At 39.8% G+C, this 21,689-nt stretch overlaps 1 protein-coding gene across 12 annotated transcripts in view; it reads left to right on the top strand.

The window, feature by feature from the left end:
• The window catches only part of Pam (peptidylglycine alpha-amidating monooxygenase), a 295,916-nt gene that overhangs the window by 170,004 nt on the left and 104,223 nt on the right, over positions 1–21,689 (top strand). For all 12 annotated transcript variants that reach the window (XM_055628355.1, XM_055628353.1, XM_055628350.1 and 9 more), the window contains exons 6-7: positions 12,601–12,686; positions 13,967–14,050. In XM_055628355.1, coding sequence (XP_055484330.1) covers positions 12,601–12,686; positions 13,967–14,050 — 170 coding nt within the window. The remainder of the gene's footprint in view (positions 1–12,600; positions 12,687–13,966; positions 14,051–21,689) is intronic.

Here is a 21,689-nt window from a genome sequence, read left to right as displayed (position 1 = left end):
AGCTGCCCTCCTTTGCTCTTTGTAATTGTCTCTTTCTACTGTTCATTAAAGTATATTTAGAGTTATATTAAGTTTACATGAAAATAGTAGACACAGCATGAAGCAGTTTTCATTATGTAGTCATTTTAATTTTAAAGTTTTTTTCCTTCCACACACATTCTGGTCTTTTGTGTCTCGTTCCAAATTAGCAGCTCACACTGTTAATGTGTCTAGTTAATTATATGCATGTGCACTTAAACTGCATACATTGATGTGAACCTTTTAATATACTGTGGGGTGGTCTCTTTATGGTTCGACTGGGCCTGATGCGCAGTTCCAAATTAGCATACCTCTGGAGGATGCAGATAGGGACCAGCTGATGGAGCAGCCTCTCTGATGACCCATGTATGAAGGCAGCAGTACCTGTCAGACGTAATGTAATACCCTCGGTCACCGCCTGTTAATGCTGAACACAATTAGCCACATCTGGGGACCAATGGTGACGGATAGCAGGAAGACAGGAGCAAAGATGGCAATGGTATGATTTGCTGAACTATATGTGAGCTGCAACCCTTGAGCACAGCAGATTGCTGGCTGAATTTGAGCCTAAGCAAGTGCTCCGCTACTCACCACATCTCTAGCCCTTCTTTTAGGGATAAAAAGAAAACGTAGGTTATAAACCCTGCTGAATTTAAATATTCTCTGTTAATAACCAGCCAGAAGGCACATCTTGGAAAATAAAATTTGCATTGTTCTTTTCTATGAATGTATTATTGCATCTTTATCCTTATGGTATTTTAGTCAATAAATAGTTATTCACTGAGAGTGTCGAAATTTGAAAAAAAAAATCATGATTTTCATTTAGATAAATTATTTGGTATTTAGGATAATAATTTTGAACTGCTATTCTTTTTTAAGATTTACCTACTTTTATTTTATGTGATGTACCTGTGTTCATCCACACGCATGTATGTGTACCATACTTCTACATCGTGCCTACAAAGCCAAAAGAGAGTGTTAGGTCCCTTGGAACTAGAGGCCTGTGAGCTGCCACATAGGAAATAGGAACCAACTCAGATCCTTTGTAAGATCACAAAGTGCTCTTAACTGTCAAGCTGCCTCTGTGCCCTAGAATTCCATTATTATTATTATTATTATTATTATTATTATTATTATTATTATTATTAGTTTAATTTTTAAATATGTGATTGTAGGGTTCTACATTTTCTGTTCTCTTGAGTGCAGAACACCTTAGGGCAAGCTGAGCTTTCTGTCTTCAAAATATTGGATGAACTGTGGTACTAATTTAGAGAACAGTAACTACAGATAATAACTCTATGCTGTATACCTCAAGAAAATTAAAGGGTTTGTTTCAAAAACTTGATAAATGCTTTGAATGTTTAAGGGGATACATATGTGTAAAGCAATTTAAGCATCAAATATTGCATGGTACCCCACTAATGGGAATATTTTTATGTCATTTGCTTATCAGTTAAATTATTTACATGACCCAAAATATCATGATGACAAAAGCACAGAATAATATAAATTGGAAAAAAATACCCAAATATCAGTCTGTTAGAGTTAGTCTGTTAAATTTATGTCCAGCCTTGTGCTTTGGTATGGTTATCTCTGCATAGCTAAAATTATGTTTAGTGCTTATAATTACTTTTTTATTTTAAAACTATTCCAAATGATACTTATGACCAACTCATCTTTAAAAATCAGAGAGGTTCTACAAGTTGTTTGATTTTTGTTTTTTAAGAGGGGAGTCCCAGCTGGCTAAAGGAGGCCATTTCCAGCTGTTCTAACTTAGCATCATTCTCCAGTTAAAGCAGTAGAGTGCTTTGCCATCCTCTGAAGAATTAGCTTAAATCCCTTTCAACTGTGTCTGTTTATTAACCACCTGCTGTGTCTTTTTAAATGCCACCATCTCCACAGGGTGATAGATGCTGATGAGAGTGAAGAACCTAGCTAGAGTATATGTGTGCCTGTATGTAATACACTCTGCTTTGTCACTCATCTAAATGGCTTTTTATCTTAGTGATGACATTTGCTAGGCAAAGCCACAGCCTTGCTGCTTGTCTCCTGATCATAATGATGACTTGAAAGCAGGATTTGTGCATCCTGCCTTTTGCAGCTTGTCTGCATCCTGGATACTCCTCACCAGACACCCCATAGCTAACATTCACAAATGTTTTCTGCGGTACTGTCTTTGTTTTTTCTGCCATAAGAAACTTCAAAGCATTCAACAAATTGGACATTCTTCTCAGCATCAGACAAGTAGCAATCCTACAAAACCCATACCATCCTTCATTTAGGCACTATACATGCATTTAAAGGCAGTATTTTGTCACAAGTTTCTGCTCGACTAGAATTAACTGTCTCCCATTTCCCTTTATTTGCTATTTAACTTATTTAGAAAAATTCTCTACTCCTTGCTGACTTTGAGCTGATTCTTGCCTCCATGTCTTGAATGCTAGGATTAAACTACATAGTCCTGCTTATATTATGTTAAGGATACAGCCAGGCACAGTGAAACACGTCTGTAATCCCAACACTCAGGGAGACAGAAGCAGGTGGATCTCTGAGTTCAATGCCAGGCTGGTCTACAAAGCAAGTCTAGGACAGCCGAAGGTACACAGAGAAACCCTGTCTTGAAAAACTGAAACAAACAAACAAACAAACAAACAAACAAAAAACCCAAACAAAAAGAACTCTGTCAACTGAGCTGCATCCTCAGTCTACTTTTTCTTTTATATTAACTAATATTATAACTGAGTTACTTATGTCAGTATAGAAAACATATATTGGAGGTGGAAAGATGGCTCAGTGGTTAAGAGCACTGTCTGCTCTTCCATAGGACTAAGTTCGATTCCCAGCATCCACCCACATGGTAGCTCACAACTGTCTGTGACTCCAGTTCCAGGGATTCTGACACCCTCACAGACATATATGCAAGCATACAAAATACAACAATACATACAAAATAAAAATAAGATATTTTAAAAAAAGAAAACATATATCCACTGGTTATAGCATAGTTGGTATGGCATCTGCTCTAACTCTGGGCCAACAGTGAGTAATCATGTTCTCAGGCTAATAATTTTAGTTGTGTATTTTGGGGTTGATGGTAGTTGGTTACTAGTGCTGTGCTTGGTAACATTTTGACAGTTTCCACAACAACGAACAACACACAAGGCACTCGGGGAGAATGGGCTAGAGAGATGCTTCAGCAGTTAAGGGCACTAGCACTAGATGCTCTTCCAGAGGATCCGGGTTCAATTCCCAGTATGCACATGGCAGCTCACACCCGTCAGTGGCCCCATCTCCGAAGGACCAGACAGTCTCTTCACCATCAACACATAAAATCAATATTTTTAAATGAAACACGCTGTACAGTTTGCAGAGTAGTGACGTTATGCCATAAAGCACAGTTAAGTATCTTGGGTTCAAATTTTACATTAGAAATTGTCACAGGCATTATTTAACTAATTCACCCCGTCGTGATGTTGCTTTGTCCATTAAGCAGGGCTTCTAACCCTGCCGTATTTGATGTTAAAGAGGAAGGTCTGAGATGTCCATAAAGTACGCAGTGTGCCACTTCCATAGAAGGGGTGGCCTTGCTCAGGCTAAGAATTTGTGCTGCGAATCCTCGGTGCGTACAGACTTCATTGCCTCTCTCACCGGGGGGAGGGGGTGACGGGTGGTTCCTACAGAACACCGCTTATCAAGCTGCTACCATTCTTTTTTTTTTTTAATTCCTTATTTCTTTGAAATATATTTTATTGTATATAATGAGTATAAAATTGAGAATACAGTTTAACCGTGCATTATTTTTTTAAGGAACTAACCTTTAATATCTGTAATAATGTTTTGATTTTCTGTGCAAGTATTATAACATATGCAAAACTACTGCTCTTTCCATAAAACCATGTATTAAAGCTACATACATGTATGTATAATGAAAAGCTTTTGGGGTGGTTTTGATGTGAAATCAATTTTTTTTAATTTTTTATTAATTACACTTTATTCATTTTGTATCCCCCCATAAGCCCCTCCCTCCTCCCCTCCCGATCCCACCCTCCCTCCCCTTTCTGCATGCATGCCACTCCCCAAGTCTACTGATAGGGGAGGTTCTCCTCTTCTTTCTGATCTTAGTCTATCAGTTCTCATCAAAAGTGGCTGCATTGTCCTCTACTGTGGCCTGGTAAGGCTGCTCCCCCCTCAGGGGGAAGTGATCAACGAGCAGGCCAATCAGATTATGTCAGAGGCAGTCCCTCTTCCCATTACTATGTAAACCACTTGGACACTGAACTGCCATGGGCTACACCTGTGCAGGGGTTCCAGGTCATCTCCACGAATAGTCCTTGGTTGGACTATGAGTCTCTGGGAAGTTCCCTGTGTTCAAATTATCTTGTTCTGTTGCTCTGCTTGTGGAGTTCCCGTCCCCTTCAGCTCTTACTATTTCCCACTTCTTACATAAAATTCCATTCACTCTCCCATCAGTTGGCCATCAGGCTCAGCATCTGCTTTGACAGTCTATACTGCAGAGGCTTTCAGAGGCCCTCTGTGGCAGGTTTCAAGGTTGTTTCCTGTTTTCTTCTGGCTTTCAGAGGTCCTCTGTAGCAGGTTCCGAGGTTGTTTCCTATTTTCTTTTTCTTCTGATGTCCATCCTCTTTGCCTTTCAGGATGGGGATTGAACATTTTAGTTAGGGTCCTCTCTTTTGCTTAGTTTGTTTAGATGTACAGATTTTAGTGGGTTAATTTATATTGTATGTTTATATGAGTGAGTATATACCATGCATGTCTTTTTGCTTCTGGGACAACTCACTCAGGATGATCCTTTCCAGGTCCCACCATTTACCTGCAAATTTCATGATTTCCTTATTTTTCATTGCTGAGTAATACTCCATTGTATAGATGTACCACAGTTTCTGCATCCATTCTTCAGTTGAGGGGCATCTGGGTTGTTTCCAGCTTCTGGCTATTACAAATAAAGCTGCTACAAACATGGTTGAGCAAATGTCCTTTTTGTGTACTTGCACCTCTTTTGGGTATATGCCTAGGAGTGGTATGGCTGGATCTTGAGGAAGCGCTATTCCTAGTTGTCTGAGAAAGCACCAGATTGATTTCCAGAGTGCTTGTACCAGTTTACATTCCCACCAGCAGTGGAGAAGGGTTCCCCTTTCTCCACAACCTCTCCAGCATGTGTTGTCCCTTGAGTTTTTCATCTTGGCCATTCTGATGGGTGTAAGGTGAAATCTCAAGGTTGTTTTGATTTGCATTTCCCTAATGGCTAATGAGGTTGAGCATTTCTTTAAGTGCTTCTCTGCCATTCGATATTCCTCTGCAGAGAATTCTCTCTTTAGCTCTGTTCCCCATTTTTTAAGTGGATTACTTGGTTTGTTGCTTTTCAGCTTGTTTAGTTCTTTATATATATATTGGATATGAGTCCTCTGTCAGATAAAGGGTTGGTGATGATTCTTTCCCAATCTGTAGGCAGTCGCTTTGTTTTGATGACAATGTCCTTTGCTTTACAGAAGCTTTTCAATTTCATGAGGTCCCATTTGTTGATTGTTGCTCTTAGAGCCTATGCTGTTGGTGTTCTGTTCAGGAAGTTTTCTCCTGTACCAATGAGTTCTACGGTATTCCCCACTTTTTTTTCTAGCCGATTTAATGTGTCTGGTTTTATGTTGAGGTCTTTGATCCACTTGGACTTCAGTTTTGTGCAGGGTGATAAGGATGGATCTATTTTCATTTTTCTACATGTAGACATCCAGTTGGACCAGCACCATTTGTTGAAGATGCTATCTTTTTTCCATTGTATGGTTTTGGCATCTTTGTCAAAAATCAGGTGTCCGTAAGTATATGGGTTTATTTCTGGGTCTTCTGTTCGATTCCATTGATCCACCATTCTGTTTCTATGCCAGTACCATGCAGTTTTTATAACTGTTGCTCTATAGTACAGTTTGAGATCAGGGATGGAGATACCTCCAGAAGATCTTTTATTGTAGAGGATTGTTTTAGCAATTCTCGGTTTCTTGTTATTCCATAGGAAGTTGAGAATTTTTCTTTCCAGGTCTGTAAAGAATTGTGTTGGCAATTTGATGGGAATTGCATTAAATCTGTAGATTGCTTTTGGTAAGATGGCCATTTTTACTATGTTAATCCTGCCAAGCCATGAGCATGGAAGATCTTTCCATCTTCTCATATCTTCTTCTAATTCTTTCTTCAGAGACTTGAAATTTTTTTCATGCAAGTCTTTGACTTGCTTGATTAGGGTTACACCAAGGTACTTTATGTCATTTGTGGCTATTGTGAATGGTGTTGTTTCTCTAATTTCTTTCTCAGCCCTTTTGTCTTTTGTATACAGGAGTGCTACTGATTTTTTTGAGTTAATTTTGTATCTGGCCACATTGCTGAAGGTGTTTATCAGCTGTAGGAGTTCCCTGGTAGAGTTTTTGGGGTCACTCATATATACTATCATATCATCTGCAAATAGTGATAATTTGACTTCTTCCTTTCCCATCTGTATCCCCTTGATCTTCTTCGACTGTCTTATTGCTCTAGCAAGGACTTCCAGCACTATGTTGAAGAGATATGGAGACGGTGGGCAGCCTTGTCTTGTCCCTGATTTCAGTGGGATTGCTTTAAGTTTCTCTCCGTTCAGTTTGATGTTGGCTATAGGCTTGCTGTATATCGCCTTTACTATGTTTAGATATGTGCCTTGTATCCCTGATCTCTCCAGTACTTTAAACATGAATGGATGTTGGATTTTGTCAAATGCTTTTTCAGCATCTAGGGAGATTATCAGGTGGTTTTTTTCTTTCAGTTTGTTAATATGGTGGATCAAAATCAGAAATGAAAAGGGGGACATAACTACAGACACTGAGGAAATCCAAACAATCATTAGGACTTACTTCAAAAGTCTATATGCCACAAAATTTGAAAATCTAAATGAAATGGACAATTTTCTTGATCGATTTGACTCACCAAAGCTGAATCAGGACCAGGTAAATCAATTAAATAGTCCTATATCCCCCAAAGAAATAGAAGCAGTCATCAAAAGTCTCCCATCCAAAAAAAGCCCAGGACCAGATGGCTTCAGCACAGAATTCTACCAGACCTTCAAAGAACAGCTAACAGTAATTCTCTTCAAATTATTCCATAAAATACAAACAGAAGGAACATTACCAAACTCATTCTATGAAGCCACAATCACCTTGGTACCTAAACCTCACAAAGACTCAACAAAGAAAGAGAATTTCAGGCCAATCTCCCTTATGAACATTGATGCAAAAATACTTAACAAAATACTTGCAAACCGGATCCAAGAACACATCAAAGTTATTATCCACTATGACCAAGTAGGCTTCATCCCAGGTATGCAGGGGTGGTTCAATATATGGCTTCTACCATTCTTATTGAGCTTCCTAATGAGGTGGTCTTTGAACTTCTGTGCAGGTGCACAGCCGCCGCACTGAAGTTCCCGTAGAATAATCGGAATTGGCAGAAGTATTGTATAGGTTATAAAGCAGTTGATGACATTTGGGTATTTGACTCAGACCAGGGCAATTTTAAAAGGTGGCAATATCCCACCCATGCCAGTTACGTTGCATTTCTCAAAACAAGAAACAAATACTCTCTAGCCGTGCTAACTTTTCTGGCTGTGGTTACTAGATACTTAATGCATTTTGATTAGAATTTAAGGCCTACCTGTATTAGTTTCTTTTCCTGTTTCTATAGTAAAATTCCCTTACAAAAGCAACTTAAGGAAAAGGACTTATTTCAACTCTCCTGGCAAACATCTACATGGCAGGGACAGCAAGGCAGCAGGAGCCTGAGCAGCTGGTCCCATCACACCTGCAGTTAGAAGCAGAGGGTGCTAATTGCCAGGTCTCAGCTCAACTTATCCATATATAATCCAGGATTGCACCCCACCCCACACGGCACAAATAGCAGTTAGGATGAGTCTTACTACATCAATTCACCTAATCAAAATAGCTCCTCACAGGCATGCCCAGCAGCTAAATAAACCCACACAATTGTGCCTAGAAGCTGTTCCTATGTGAATCTAGATCCTATCAAGTTGACAATTCTCATTAACCATCACATCACCATACAGATTTAACTATAAGACCTGATAACTTGGGTTTTATTATCTTAGCCAAAAGAAATGATAAAGTATCATTGTCTGTCCTTCCTAAACAACATTGGATTTTAAATAGCCTTTAACAGATATAACCAGAGAGGGCTTTCACAGTCACTCACATAGAATATTCAACGTGATAGGCTTGCTCTCTTCAGTGCTTGGCACAATCAGAAAATAGTCTGTGAAAGGCTTTCATAGGGAACGCCCAAGAATCCAAACCATCCTAATTTCAAATGGTAATTTTTGCCCCACCCTTTAAACCAACAATGCCATGTTTTGTTAACAGTATATGAAACTGTTGTGTACCACTCAGTTGGGTAATCATCAAAACTCTTCTCTCTTGACCTCTCATTTTACTTCCTTAATTTTGTTCTCACACTCATTAAATTGAAGATTAGTTTCAGTATCTTGGCATCTTTCTGTGAGTTATCATTTCTCACTCATGTATTTAATACATTTTAAAATATATATGTGAAAGTTGTTTTAATTAAGCCAAGATTTTAAAACAAATATTTTATGTCTGGACATTTAGTCTGTATGCATGTCTATGCAAGCACCACCATGTGTAATACCCACAAAAAGAGAGTGTCAGACCCTCTGGGACTGGAGTTACAACTATTTGTGAATAACCACGTAAGTGCTGATGACCAAACTCAGCTCCTATGGAAGAATAGTCAGTACTCTTAACCACTGAGCCATCTCTCTATCCACAAGCTATGATTTTTTTAAAATTTTGATTGTGTGTATATGTATGTATTTACATTCTATGTATGTATGTATGTAAGTATGTATTCAGGTATCCATGGAAGCCAAAAGAGTTATCAGGTTATGGGTGGTTGTGAACCCGATGTGGGTGCTAGGAACCAAACTTACGTTTCCTGGAAGAGCAGCGAGTGTTCTTAGCCACTTGGTCATTTCTGTAGTCCCAAGATCTATTTTTGAAGTTGTTATTCTGTCAGACCTGCCAAATGTAGAACATGAAATTATTTGACTTTGTGATTCCACCTGGAAATTTGACTTTAGAATTGGGTGTGCAAATTGCATCTTCAGGCATGATAGTATTGTTAACAGTTTATCTTCATATGATATTCTCTATGGCTAAATCAGTGTCATGAGTTGTGATGGAACTGTGACAGCCAGAGCTGTGAACTGTGGCTTAGTTGTGTGACCTTTGGACTTGCTTGAACTGAGTGACTTGGTTTCAAAGTGCAGCCCATTTGCAGCATTCCTGAGACAGTGAAGTGAAGCCGGGCAAGTAATGATTCAAATGCGTCGGTACTTACACTTTGCTTTGATCATAAATTTTTAATTCTTATTTTACATATGACCATGCAGTATACTAGTCCACTAAATTGCTAACATATCTGAACATGGGAAGTGAAAGAAACAAACTGTACCCTTACTGCTAACTGCCAGGCAGAATCGCAAATGCTGTGAGTACAGGGTGGAAAGTATCACCTCAAACCTCAAGACCCCCCTCCCACCAAGTCTGGTTTATGAAATGGATGAGTAGGCAGAGTCTTGAACAGTGCTATGGTTAAAGAAGGGGAATTGGTGATGATGACAAAGGAGAATTCCCTGGGGAGGAAAACTAAAACTCGGTCTTGAAGTTGACTGTATATATTTTTTTAACTTTTAACTTTATTTATTTAGTTGTTCACTTTACATCCCCATCCTCCTTGCCTCCTGGCCTTGTCTTCTCTCCCTCTATATCCCTCACCCTCTGCTACCCCACAGGGAAGAGGAGCCCCCACTAACCCACCCCCGCACTTGAAGTCGCATCAGGGCTGAACACATCCTCTTTTATGGTCTATACTGGCAAGGCAGCCCTACCAGAGGGAAGTGATCGAAAAGCATATAACAGAGTCCATGTCAGAAAAATCCCCTGCTCCCCTTGCTAGGAGACCCATGAGAAGTCTAAGTTTCCCATCAGGTACATATGTGTGGTGGGGCTAGATCCTGTCCATGCATGGTCCTTGGTTGGTGATTTAGTCTTCGCAGGCACCCCTGGTCCCAGATCAGTTGGCTCTGTTGATATTCTTCTGAAGCTCCTATCTGCTCTGGCTCCTTCTATCCTTTCACAAGCTCTTCCACTGGGCTCTCTATGCTCCATCCAATCTTTGGTTGTGAGTCTCAACATCTGTTTCAATCCTTTGCCGGGTGGAGCCTCCTAGAAGACAACCATGCTAATCTCCCATCTGCAAGCGTAGCAGAGTGTCATTATTAGTATCAGGGGTTGACTCTCTCCTCCCAAACCGAGACCCAACCTGAGACTGCATACTTTTCAAGCAGAGAGTTAGGAAGGAGTCTCCAAGATGAAAAGAACAGTGGAAACCAGAGAAATGAGAAATGGACAGTCCACAGAATTAACAGAGCCATTTCCTCTGGAAGTATAATGAGGTTTCAGATCATTAAAGGTCTTATGCGCTATGGGACGATATTTTGGGGAGGTGTCTGAAACATTTTGAGCCAGCACATGGCATAAATGTATAGCTTAGAAATATTTACTAAACCAACATTTCCTGTTTTATGTCCATCTGCTTCTGTATAGTCATACATTGAAATCTGACTTCCATGTCGCAGAAAACAATTATCTTAACTCTGTCATCACACCAATGCTAGGCACTTGTACATTTATGATCCTTGTTGAAAGGTATGAAAATTGCCACCCAAAGCTGTAAGATTTAATAGCTTACAAGGAGTAAGGTATAACGTCCGTAACGTCTGACAGCCTCATTTCCTTGACTATTATACAAAGAAGCCAAGAAAATGTTTATACTTTTGGGTACTGTCCAAAACCCTGCGCCCTTTAACACATTTGGCATGAGGATGTCATAGACATTTGTCCCAAAACACAATTCTCACATGGTAATGATCCTTCATCTTTACTGTATCGTACTTGACAGGAACAGTAAGAAACAACTGGTTGATGTGTTTTACAGTGCACATTACACAGTCTCTCTGCAGCCTGATTTATAGATGCAAGAACATTTGCTATGCATAACATTTGGGACCCCCTAGGGCTGGGTCTCTCATTCTTAATTCTGAAAGATAACAGCACTGTCTATACTGACTTCCGTTTTTCCACCCTCATTTCTGCTTGTAGCAGGAAATGTGGCAAGAGTTCCTGCCTCTGAGTTTGGAGAGATGGGCTTACTAATGGTTTCTCTGTACATAGTTACCTATGTACTTCCAGCTCTGTAGGCTCAGCCCCTACCCCGGTTAAGAAGCACCTCAGTCTGCCTTGGCAGTCTCCTCAGACCACAAGTAGTGTTTATTTTTCCCTATGTGAGCCAGCTACTGCCAAAGAAGCTGTATTTTTCTTTGTTCTTGATAGTTTCAACCTTTATGATCTGTTTTTATTTCCTACCTCTGACCTTGTTTGGCCCCAATTTTCCAAAACGCAAACATAAAAGCAGTATAAAAAAATGTATCCTGTCCGTGTTTTAAACAAATCTAATTCAATAACAGGAAAAACAGAGTTACTATATTGGTGGGAGCAATGCAATTTGCCTTCAAATTATCATATATTAAATTAGGTCTACCAGAGCTCCTTACTATACGAGCTACTGTACATACATCACTCTCATAGCCACGTCAAAGGGGTCTCCACACAAGAGCTGCTGGACTTTCAAGGGCTGATAACCACGCCCATAATCACATCTGTTGGGGTTGGTCCAGGGCTGGAACTGAAGATAGGCTCTGTACTTGTAGGCTCTCCTCACCATACAAGTCTGTCCTCAGCAGGTAATTGCTTATGTAAACTGTTTTATTAAATAGTACATTGCAACATATAGTGCCTTGATTGATAATGAGCTTTCCACTTATATCCCGTTTGACTTACAGAATAACTGTGCACGATATCCCTGAATTACAGAGAAAACCAAGGCAGAAAGACTTAAGTGGCTCTTGCACCACATCGAACGGTTTATAAATGCAAGCCAGTATTCTTTTTAAAGTAGTATGTGTTTGTGTGTGTGTGTGTGTGTGTGTGTGTGTGTGTGTGTGTGTGTAGTCAAAGGCCCAAAGTGTGTATACATATTTTATTTATCCTTCTGATGGTACATATTTGTTGATATGGCCAAGAATGTGTTGACAGCATCACCTCACTGATCCCGGAAGATGAAGCATGGAAGACATTTTTGTCTGTCTCTGTCTAGAGACTCACAGCATTAGCCTTGACTTATGCAGTGCATTGCTTGGAGTTGTGACTGGCTGTCTACCTGATCACACAGAGTACATTTCACATAGGAGTGTTCCGAGGTATATGCTGTATATCCACAATATGAAACTGTTTCAGGTGTTTTTTCTTTGCTGAAATTGCTCCAGCCTTCCTTGGGATATTAAACCTAAGAATACAATAAATACGTATTGATGTGTCTGACTTTAAAATACCTGCCCAGCTATGGAGGCAGTTTCTGTATTTCACTCCCTAAGTACTCATTACAACTACTTTCTTTTTTCAGGTTTTGTGATGAAGGAACCTGTACAGATAAAGCCAATATTCTATATGCCTGGGCAAGAAATGCTCCCCCGACCCGGCTCCCTAAAGGTATACTAAAGTATCTTTGATAGTCTAACTAGCATTCACAGCCTTATTACTAGTCATTTCTAAAACATTGTTGCCAGTGTTCCACATTGCAGTTCCTCACTAAAAGTGCCAGCATCGCCTACTTTGTACTGAAAGGTGGTTGGCTACTTTTATCACCTCTTTGGTAAGTAGTTTGTCCTCACAACAGCTTGGAGCAAATTAGAAAATAATCACGTATACCTCAAGCTACCTTTGGCCTGAGATACATCAGCTCTTGACAGTAGGAACGTTTCATGAGCTGGGACAGCACTACAAATTCAACAAACTGCTGTTTCAGAAACAGTCTTTTTTTTTTTTTTTTTTTTTTTTAAGTCCTGGAACCTAAGAATTTAATGTAATGCCAAACCTGCCTGGGTTTCTGAATTTGCCTGAAAACTGTTGATAGTTTCCAATGTCTGAGTGAACTGCCATTTCTCATAGTGCCTAAATGCTTCAGAGTATGAAATAGAGTTCATGGGTGCCTGTACTGTGGTGTGAAGATGTTTTTGAGATTTATATACCCGTTCTTCCCTCCCTAGCTCATGTCTTCACCACTAATTGAACTAATTGATTTGCATTGCTTCAAATCAGCCTGAGAATTGTCTCTGCAGGTTTTGATGTACCAGCCAACAGGCCTAAACACCCCAGAAGGTCTGTCATACACGTGTTGACATTTTGAGAGCAGATACATTTTCTTAGCCTGTGAATAGTATGTCTGTATATTTTAAACACATCATTAACGAACTCCATATAAACAGTAAGGCCTTTCACAGACACCTGGACTTTGTGATCTAGTTGGCAGCCGGTTTCCTCTATGTCACATTTGAAGACACTGTTGTCATATGGGAAAGAAGGTAGTCACTCTGAGATACTCCTAAGATTCCATCTCCTATAATTACTTGGAAAATGTAAGCTTTTAATGAATATTTATTAAACAAAAATGGAATCTTCTTATTGTTTTTTATATGACCAACAGGGACAGAATTTTGTTCCACTGTTGCTTTCAAAATGAGTGATCTGTTTTGGATAGAAGACCAGGAACCACTCAGGTTCTAAACTGGGAACTATTAATAGGTTCTACCAGAGTTCTGGTTAAACAATCTGGCCAATGCAGTTTCTTTTGTGTTCTGTATGCTAGCTTTATATGGCGTAAGTCATTTTATTTCCTGTGCATTTCATGACCAGCAGCCCAAAATTACCTCTATAACTCATTCAAGCACCAATTTCTATAACGACAGTTTGCCTTGTTTAACAATGTTTAGGTGTTGGATTCAGAGTTGGAGGAGAAACTGGAAGCAAATACTTTGTCCTTCAAGTTCACTATGGGGATATTAGTGCTTTTCGAGGTAAGTTTTGATATGTTGGAACTGAGCAAAATGTTCAATACTTTATTGCCTGAACTAGATGTGCTGTTATCTGTGTAACAGAAGAAGAATTACCCATATATCTTGCCCAGCAGGGATAGCTGTCTTTAGTTACTTTAATTTGCAAGTACTGAAGTAATGGTTTTGTTTTTTGATTGTTGATTTTTTGGTTAGTTAGTTTGATATTTCTACAGTGCAAACTTACCTACTTGCTTCTGTGCCTATCAGAAGTGTCACTCATACCAGTCAATGCATAGAAGGGACCTGCTGGCTTATTTGCTTTACTGTGAGCAGGCCATGGGGGGGAAGTAGGGGGAGTCTGCAGATTCTGCAGTACCCAGGAGGTCTCAAACTGTCTGGGCCCTGCTGTGTTTCATACATAATTCACACCAGTCACTGCATTCGTTCCTCCATTGTCCACTGCAGTGAGGCCCAGACCTCAGTCCCTGGCTAACATGCTAAGTACGCCTACACAGCTGCTCTATCTGTGGTCACGGTGCCTTTTATTTAAATGCCCCTTCTTCTGTTATGGAACCATCAACACGGTGAATGGGCCCTGTTTCCAAGGCAACCAAAGTTGGTGCTTCTTATTTGCTCTGTGGCACGTAGCCAAATTCCAGCTATGTTTTGAATTCATGCTCTTGGTTCCATGAAATTGTAAACAGGAACAGGGTTCTCTTTGGCTTATTGGCCATTTTCCTGCCCTGTGCTGACATGCACTTCCTCCAGAATCCTATAATATGATAATCTCATAACTGACCTGACACATTTCCTTCTTCGATACATTTTATTTCCATCTAATAACAAATCCTAGAAGCAAATGTGTGTCTGCACCTTGAAATAAACTCTGTGGCAGTTGTTCTCAACCTTCCTAAGGCTTCAACCCTTTAACACAGTTCCTCCTGTGGCTGTGATCCGCAACCATAAAATTATTTCCATTGCTACTTCATAACTGTGATTTTGCTACTGTTATCAATTGTAATGTAAACATTTGGTACACAGGATATCTGACAGGTGACCTCTCTGAACGGTCATAAAGTGCCACCCAAGGGGTCACGACCCCCACAGGTTGAGAACCACTGATGTAGAGCTTTTCCTGAGAGAGCCCCAGATAGTGACGAGACTCCGTGGACTCTCAGCCCTCAGCCCTGGAGCACTACATGACCTTCCTCTAGAAAATATATTGAAAGGAATAATTTTATGAAACTGAAACTTTTAATTAGACATATCATCAGTTAAGCAAAAACCTGCAGACCAGCATACCAACATAACTTACAAATAAAATTTATGTTTATATTAAAAAATAACTCTCTGTACCAGAGCTTAATCATAAATTGCCAGCAATGGAGATTGCTGAAACAAGGTTTTACTGAAAGCAAAGGAATAAAATAATGTTTATGTTTGAGGAAAAAAGCCAGAAACCATTTGCTCTGGAATGCTGCATCCGGCATCAGTCGAGTCAGCAGCTCGACTTTGAAACACTGCCTTTGAAACACTGATGAAACTCTTGTTTTGGAAGTAACAAGCATGATATCCCCAAGTCCCGCATCCAGCCCAGCTCATCACACCCACACACAAGCAAACCAGATTCTCTGTCCCTCTGTGAAACACTGAACTTTGCTGTTAACCTAATTCCTCATAGATTTCCTAGAACCCCTGATAGAAGCTGGCTGTATTCTGCAGAGAAAATGGATGATAGGCACCGATGTTAGCAAAACATAACACTTTAATAACTTAATTTCTTACTGATAAGATCATTTTTATAATTCATGTTTAATATTATGGTAATAATGTACTGATGTTTTAATATATAAGCATATAATTATTCTTAATGTAAGAGACAGATGAGAGATTTCTTGTAGTGACATTTTTCTTTTTAGCCTAGTTTTCCCAAACAAGCTATATAAAAGGTAGAGAGACTGCTAGCATTCCTATTCACAGAGCTTACTGTAACATAAAATGGTTACTTACTCTAACAGAAAAGTGTAAAGAATAATTCTCATAATTCATTCTGTGCCTTTAGATACCATCTTGTCCTTTAAGTGTTACATGGTACAGAACATTAAGTAAGCACATGGGAGGGTATCAAATCTCATTGAAATAATGGAAAGTAGTTTTACATTTGTTGAATTTGGGATGGATAGGATTTGAATTATAAAATTCAAGACTACCAGACTTGGGTAAGCCTGCTGCACTTTGGGAGGCCTTATAAACTAATATACTATTTTGAAAAGCAGTCTTTCCATTTCATAAAATTTATCATTTAATAGTACAAGTTTCCTAAATGATGCGACATTTTAAAAATGAGCTACACATTCACAGTGATGTACCATTAAAACTGTTAATATGAAATATAGGCAATCAGCAAATCAAAAGTAGATAACAAGATTTAAACAGACTATATATACTTTATGTATGCTTGTGTGTTTAGGACGATTGTAAGAAAGAAGGAAAAAGGGAGAGCTGATGAAAAAGAAAGACACTGCTCATCGGTGTCTTTACAATACATGTTACTCTTTAGAATGTGGCCATCATGCTCTGCTTTCCCCCGACACCAGCTGACAGCAGCACAGTTCCTGTGCATGTGGATGGTCTCAGGCCCACAGGAATTTCCTGAGGGACCATTTATATTGAAATGGGTTCTGTGTGGGATCTCTTACTTCTCTCCATAAACAATTAAGACAGGGAAAAACAGCATCTTCTATTTCTTAAAATGCTTTTAAAATACATATTATGCTTTATGCGTTCATGTTACATTATGCATGAACATATTTGATACCAGTATCAGTGGAGACTTTAACTTTGTGACTTAAAAAAACTAGGAACAATATTTTATGTATATATGTTGTGAGACAGAAAGAGTGTGACACTCTCAGGAAATTTCTGTTTCCTGCTGAAAAGTGGGGAGATGGTTTGGCTTCAGTCAGTAAACATTTCTTTTTTCCATTTACATTAAAAAAAAAAAGCAAATTTCTCATAATGATGGTATAGTAAAGTACCTCCTTAAACTTGTGGGAGAGAGCATGACTTTAATCACTAGCAGTAGGAAAAAGAAGGTCTGGTCTTTCTGCGCTATTGTATGTAATGCTTGTTTGTTCTGTTTTGTAAATTACGCCAAATGTGACACTGTAAAAGCTTCATCTAAGAACAGCTGCCTTTATTAAATATCATGCCACTCACAGGCAGGCCTGTGCTGACGCAGGACATGCTGCCCTTCCTGCCAGCCAGAGTTTACTCTAGCACTAGTGCAAACACAGAGGAAGTGTGTGTGCAGGAAGTAATAGAAGAGCATGCCAATCATAGAGGCTGCGAAGGACGCAGGGACATACAGATCAACCCATGGAGGAGAGGGAGGTGTGATCTGAACGAGGAGGCTTCTTAGAAGGAGGAAACTGAGCCAGGTTGTGAAAGCTTGATAGAGCTCCCAGGTCTGAGGCCCAGGAGGGAAGATCCTTCCTGACAAAGGTGAAAAGCATGTCCAGAGGAGTGACAGTGAAACAGCCCTACACGTGGCAAACTTTTGCAAATGTGACATTACCAGAGAAGGGAGACATGGCAAGCAATTAGAAAAGACGTGTTCAGAGAGCGATGGCCCTGGTCAGACTGGATCTGAAAACCCTTCCTCCAGAGATATTCAAATCATAGTCTCATGTGTAATGCTGGCCAGTTTCTTGCTTGAGCTTGCAGAAAGGCTACTAACCCTGCAAGCTGGTGGCCAGAAGATGCCAGGATCGGGGCTTGGGAAAGCCAGAATGATTTGTTGAATGTTAATTATTTAACATTTAAATAATTAATTAAATAATTATTGATGATTATTTAACATTTAAATAATTAATGGTTAATTATTCACAAATTAAATTTCATGGGATACTGCAGTGTATTCTAATTGAAAATAATAGCCTTATATAGGTGATAGCACATCTCAGCATTTAATGTGACTGACTCTAAATCCAGACAGCCTGATAGCTAGCTTTGCTACCTTTGTGCAATGTGCAGGGATCTCCTTGCCCTCTTCATCTATTGAATGGTGCCTGTCTCTGGCTCACACAGAATTCTCTGATGAGCCTTCACAATGTGTTAGTTACATTCATTATGGCCCCTATAAACAAGTAGATACTCCTAAGCAGAATCTTTTGCTGTATCTATCCACCATATAAACAGTATATTTACTATTTTTCAAGGACATTGGAGTTTAAATACAGAACGTATCTGACCCTGTCCATCCATGTTGTAAGGAGTGTTTAGGTTATATGATGTTTTCTGTTTCCTAAGCAGTTTTTATTATTTGCAGCTCAGCTGTAATAAAAGATAAAACAAACAAACAAACAAACAATCCCCTGTACTTAAGGAATTGAGAAACATGAGAAGACGAATTCCAGCTGTCCATCTGCCCTCCCCTATGTGATAGATAATATTATCAGTTTGCCAGGATAGAGTCACCTAGGAGACTAGCTGCTGGGCATATGCCTTCAAATGCTTTCTAGATTGAGGTCAATTGGGGTGGGCCTACCCACATTACCTGTGAACACACCATCCAGTCTGTGGATTGTGGTCCTAGACTGGGTGAAGAAGAGAAAGCTAAGCAAGAGCATTCACCATACTCTCATTCCTGACTGAAGAGACTGTGAAAAGCTGCCACTCTGTCCTGCTCCGATGATCCCCCTATAAGGGACTGTACCCTTGAACTGTAAACCCATATAAGTGCTTTCTTCTGTAAATTTCCTTTTTGTCACAGCCACAGGAGGAGTAGCTAGTGCATCCCGCAAAACATTTGGGATTTTTTTTTTGTCTTTAATTTTTTTTTTCAAGTCTTAGTCTGTAAAGGAAATTCTCCTGAGAGTTTTCTCAAGAGTTAATGAATCATATTCTGCAGGTTTTTAGCCCAGGAGACTCTTGCCAGAACTGCCTTTTCATTTGTGGGGTTCCCTGGCATTGGATAGTAGGGTCGAACTATCCTGTAAGTTGGTTCTCAGGTAGGAAGTGTCTTGGACTCACCAACTGACGTTTCAACAGTCTGAGAACTTTTCCACTTTAGCAAAGTTTCCAAGACACCAAAGTCATTCCTTGTCATTTAGCTCATGCTACAATGGAAAGGCCCCACAGACACAGATACCTAAACACAAATACAAGTCAGTCACTGTTGTGAGAAGTGTTCTAGTTAGGTGATGTTTCCTGTTTCCACACCTGTGTTTCCTACATTTTAGCATGTTCTTGAGAGTATAGGTGAAGATTCATTTTCCAAAGAGTGGGCCAATACCCACATTCTAATTAAATGATTTAAATGTGGAAATCTTATTTTTTTAACTCTCCTTGGTGTGAACTATAAAAAAACAACATTTTATTTCAAAATTCCTGAATTATATGAATAAAATCAGATTATAAAATTTTAGTGAGAGCCCTTTGTGAATGATCATTTTTATTTTTTTGTACCTTTTATTGATTCTTTCTGAATTTTGCATCATGTACCCCAATCCCACTCACCTCCTCATCCTTTTGTATCTGCCCTCCACCTTGCCATGGAAGCTGTGTCATGGGGTAATCATTTTAAAATAGCAACGTTTTATAGAATTTTATAGTATTTATGGGTTTCAGCCCATTAAATACTGTAAAACATTTCAGATGGGGGCTACAGGAATGGCTCAGCATTTAGGAGCCCACACTGTTCTTGCAGAGACCCATAGATCAGCTCCCAGCACCCACATCAAGCAGCTCACAGTTGCCTGAAACTCTAGCTACATCTGGTCTCTACGGATACCTGTTTCATGTGCACATACACTCACAGAGAAACACACACATAAACATAATTTAAACAATAAAATTTTAAGTAAAAAAAAATTGGCTAGATGTCATCACAGAATATATGACATGTTTTATGAGTTAAATTAGATGTATGTCTACTATAAGTGCCAACATGGAGCAGATTGGCAATAAATGTTAGCTCAAAATCTTCTTGCCCCCTCCCCACTTTTCTTCATGATTTTGGTCTATCATACTAAACATAACTCTTGTTTTATATAGTACGTAGGCTTTTGCCATGTTAATGGGTATATTGACGGTGTCTACCTGCTTTTCTCTATTCTCCTTGGCTTTGTTTGTTGTCAAGCTACCACTTAAGCTTATTTCATTCCAAATAATGCATTCCATGGAGTCATATTAAGAAGGAAAGTCTTCCCTCTTGTAATTTCCTGGCAAATTAAGTACATGCACAAAAAAGAACAGTCACACTAATGTTAGCAAGTAAACACGGGGACTGAAAAACAGGCATGATCATGCCTAATGATCATGCCTACTTTGTGTTATTTTTTAAAAAAACATAACATAAAAAAATAATGTGTCTGTGGGTGGGTGGGTGCACCTGGCTGTGGGAACCTTGGAGGCCTGTAAAGAGCAGCAGGTTTCCTATCTGAATTTACAGGCAGCTGTGAGGCACGCAACGTGCTGAGAACCAAACTGGGTCTTCTGCAAGAGCAACACGTGCTGTTATCCACAGAAACATCTCTCTGGGCCCCAGTCACATGTACTTTAGAAGCTTCTTAACCTGCAAGACTGGTTCTCTATAGCAGCCCTTCTTCCATATTCCAGTGTTGAGCTTTAGATTTTGTTTAGTTGTTCTGTGAATGTGAATTGGAACGTTCATAGGGAAATATTCATATAAAGTTATCGCAACATGAATATCTGGAATTGCTGACCTTCAGACTGGATTTCTCCTTGCTTTCCAGCTTTGTTCCACCCTGCCAATGACCCCTCTGGATATGGCTTCTCCTTCTCTTAGTTTCAGACAATTAGATGTTCCTAAGCATAGTCGGCAGGCCCGTACATGCTCATACATCCAAGAAGAAGCTGCTTTGCTCCAGTGAAAGAGCAGAGCAAGCGTGCAGCAATGGTAGGAGAGGCAGCATGAAGCGAAACAGGATTTTAGAGGAATTGTAATTCCACTGGTTCTGGCCATCTCCAGCTCTTACAAGGCTGTGGCCACAGGGGTATTGGGAAAAAAGCTTTGAAATTGTGAGCCCAGGAAAAAAATCCCTTGCTAATGCATTTTTGAACACGATAGAGCAGAGATCAGTGGCAGGGCAGCTGCACTTAAAATGATTGCATTCCAGCGTAAAGCAGACTCCTCATTTGAACGTGTGTGAGTGCTCCCAACTCTCTGATGCCTGAGTGCCAAGCTGGAGGGAAATTGGATCAAAGATTGCTCTCCATTGCTTCCTCTGCCGTCTCTTCTCAGTCTCTCCAAGTGGCTTCCACCTATGTATGCTTTTCTGCAGGATCCACCAAGCCTGCTTTCACTCAGTCCTCTGCAAAGTGAGGGCTACAGTGGATTCTAGTTTTTGAACTGGGTCTTTTTAAACCATTTTTGATTAATTCAATTATTGAAAAGAAAATCTCCTTGATGCTGCTAAATCACTCAGCAGGTGAGTGCAATCCTTGGGATCCACATGGTAGAAGGAGAAAAGTGACTCCTACAAATTGTCCTCCCACCTCCCAGGCGCACTGAGCCAGCACACACACACACACACACACACACACACACACACAAATTGTCCTCCCACCTCCCAGGCGCACTGAGTCAGCACACACACACACACACACACACACACACACACACACACACACACAC

This window comes from Psammomys obesus, unplaced genomic scaffold (assembly GCF_907164565.1).
Source record: "Psammomys obesus unplaced genomic scaffold, mPsaObe1.curated_primary_1811, whole genome shotgun sequence".
Classification (NCBI taxonomy): Eukaryota; Metazoa; Chordata; class Mammalia; order Rodentia; family Muridae; genus Psammomys; species Psammomys obesus.
Note: the sequence above shows the minus strand (reverse complement) of the source record. Positions and strands in the feature narration are given on the sequence as shown.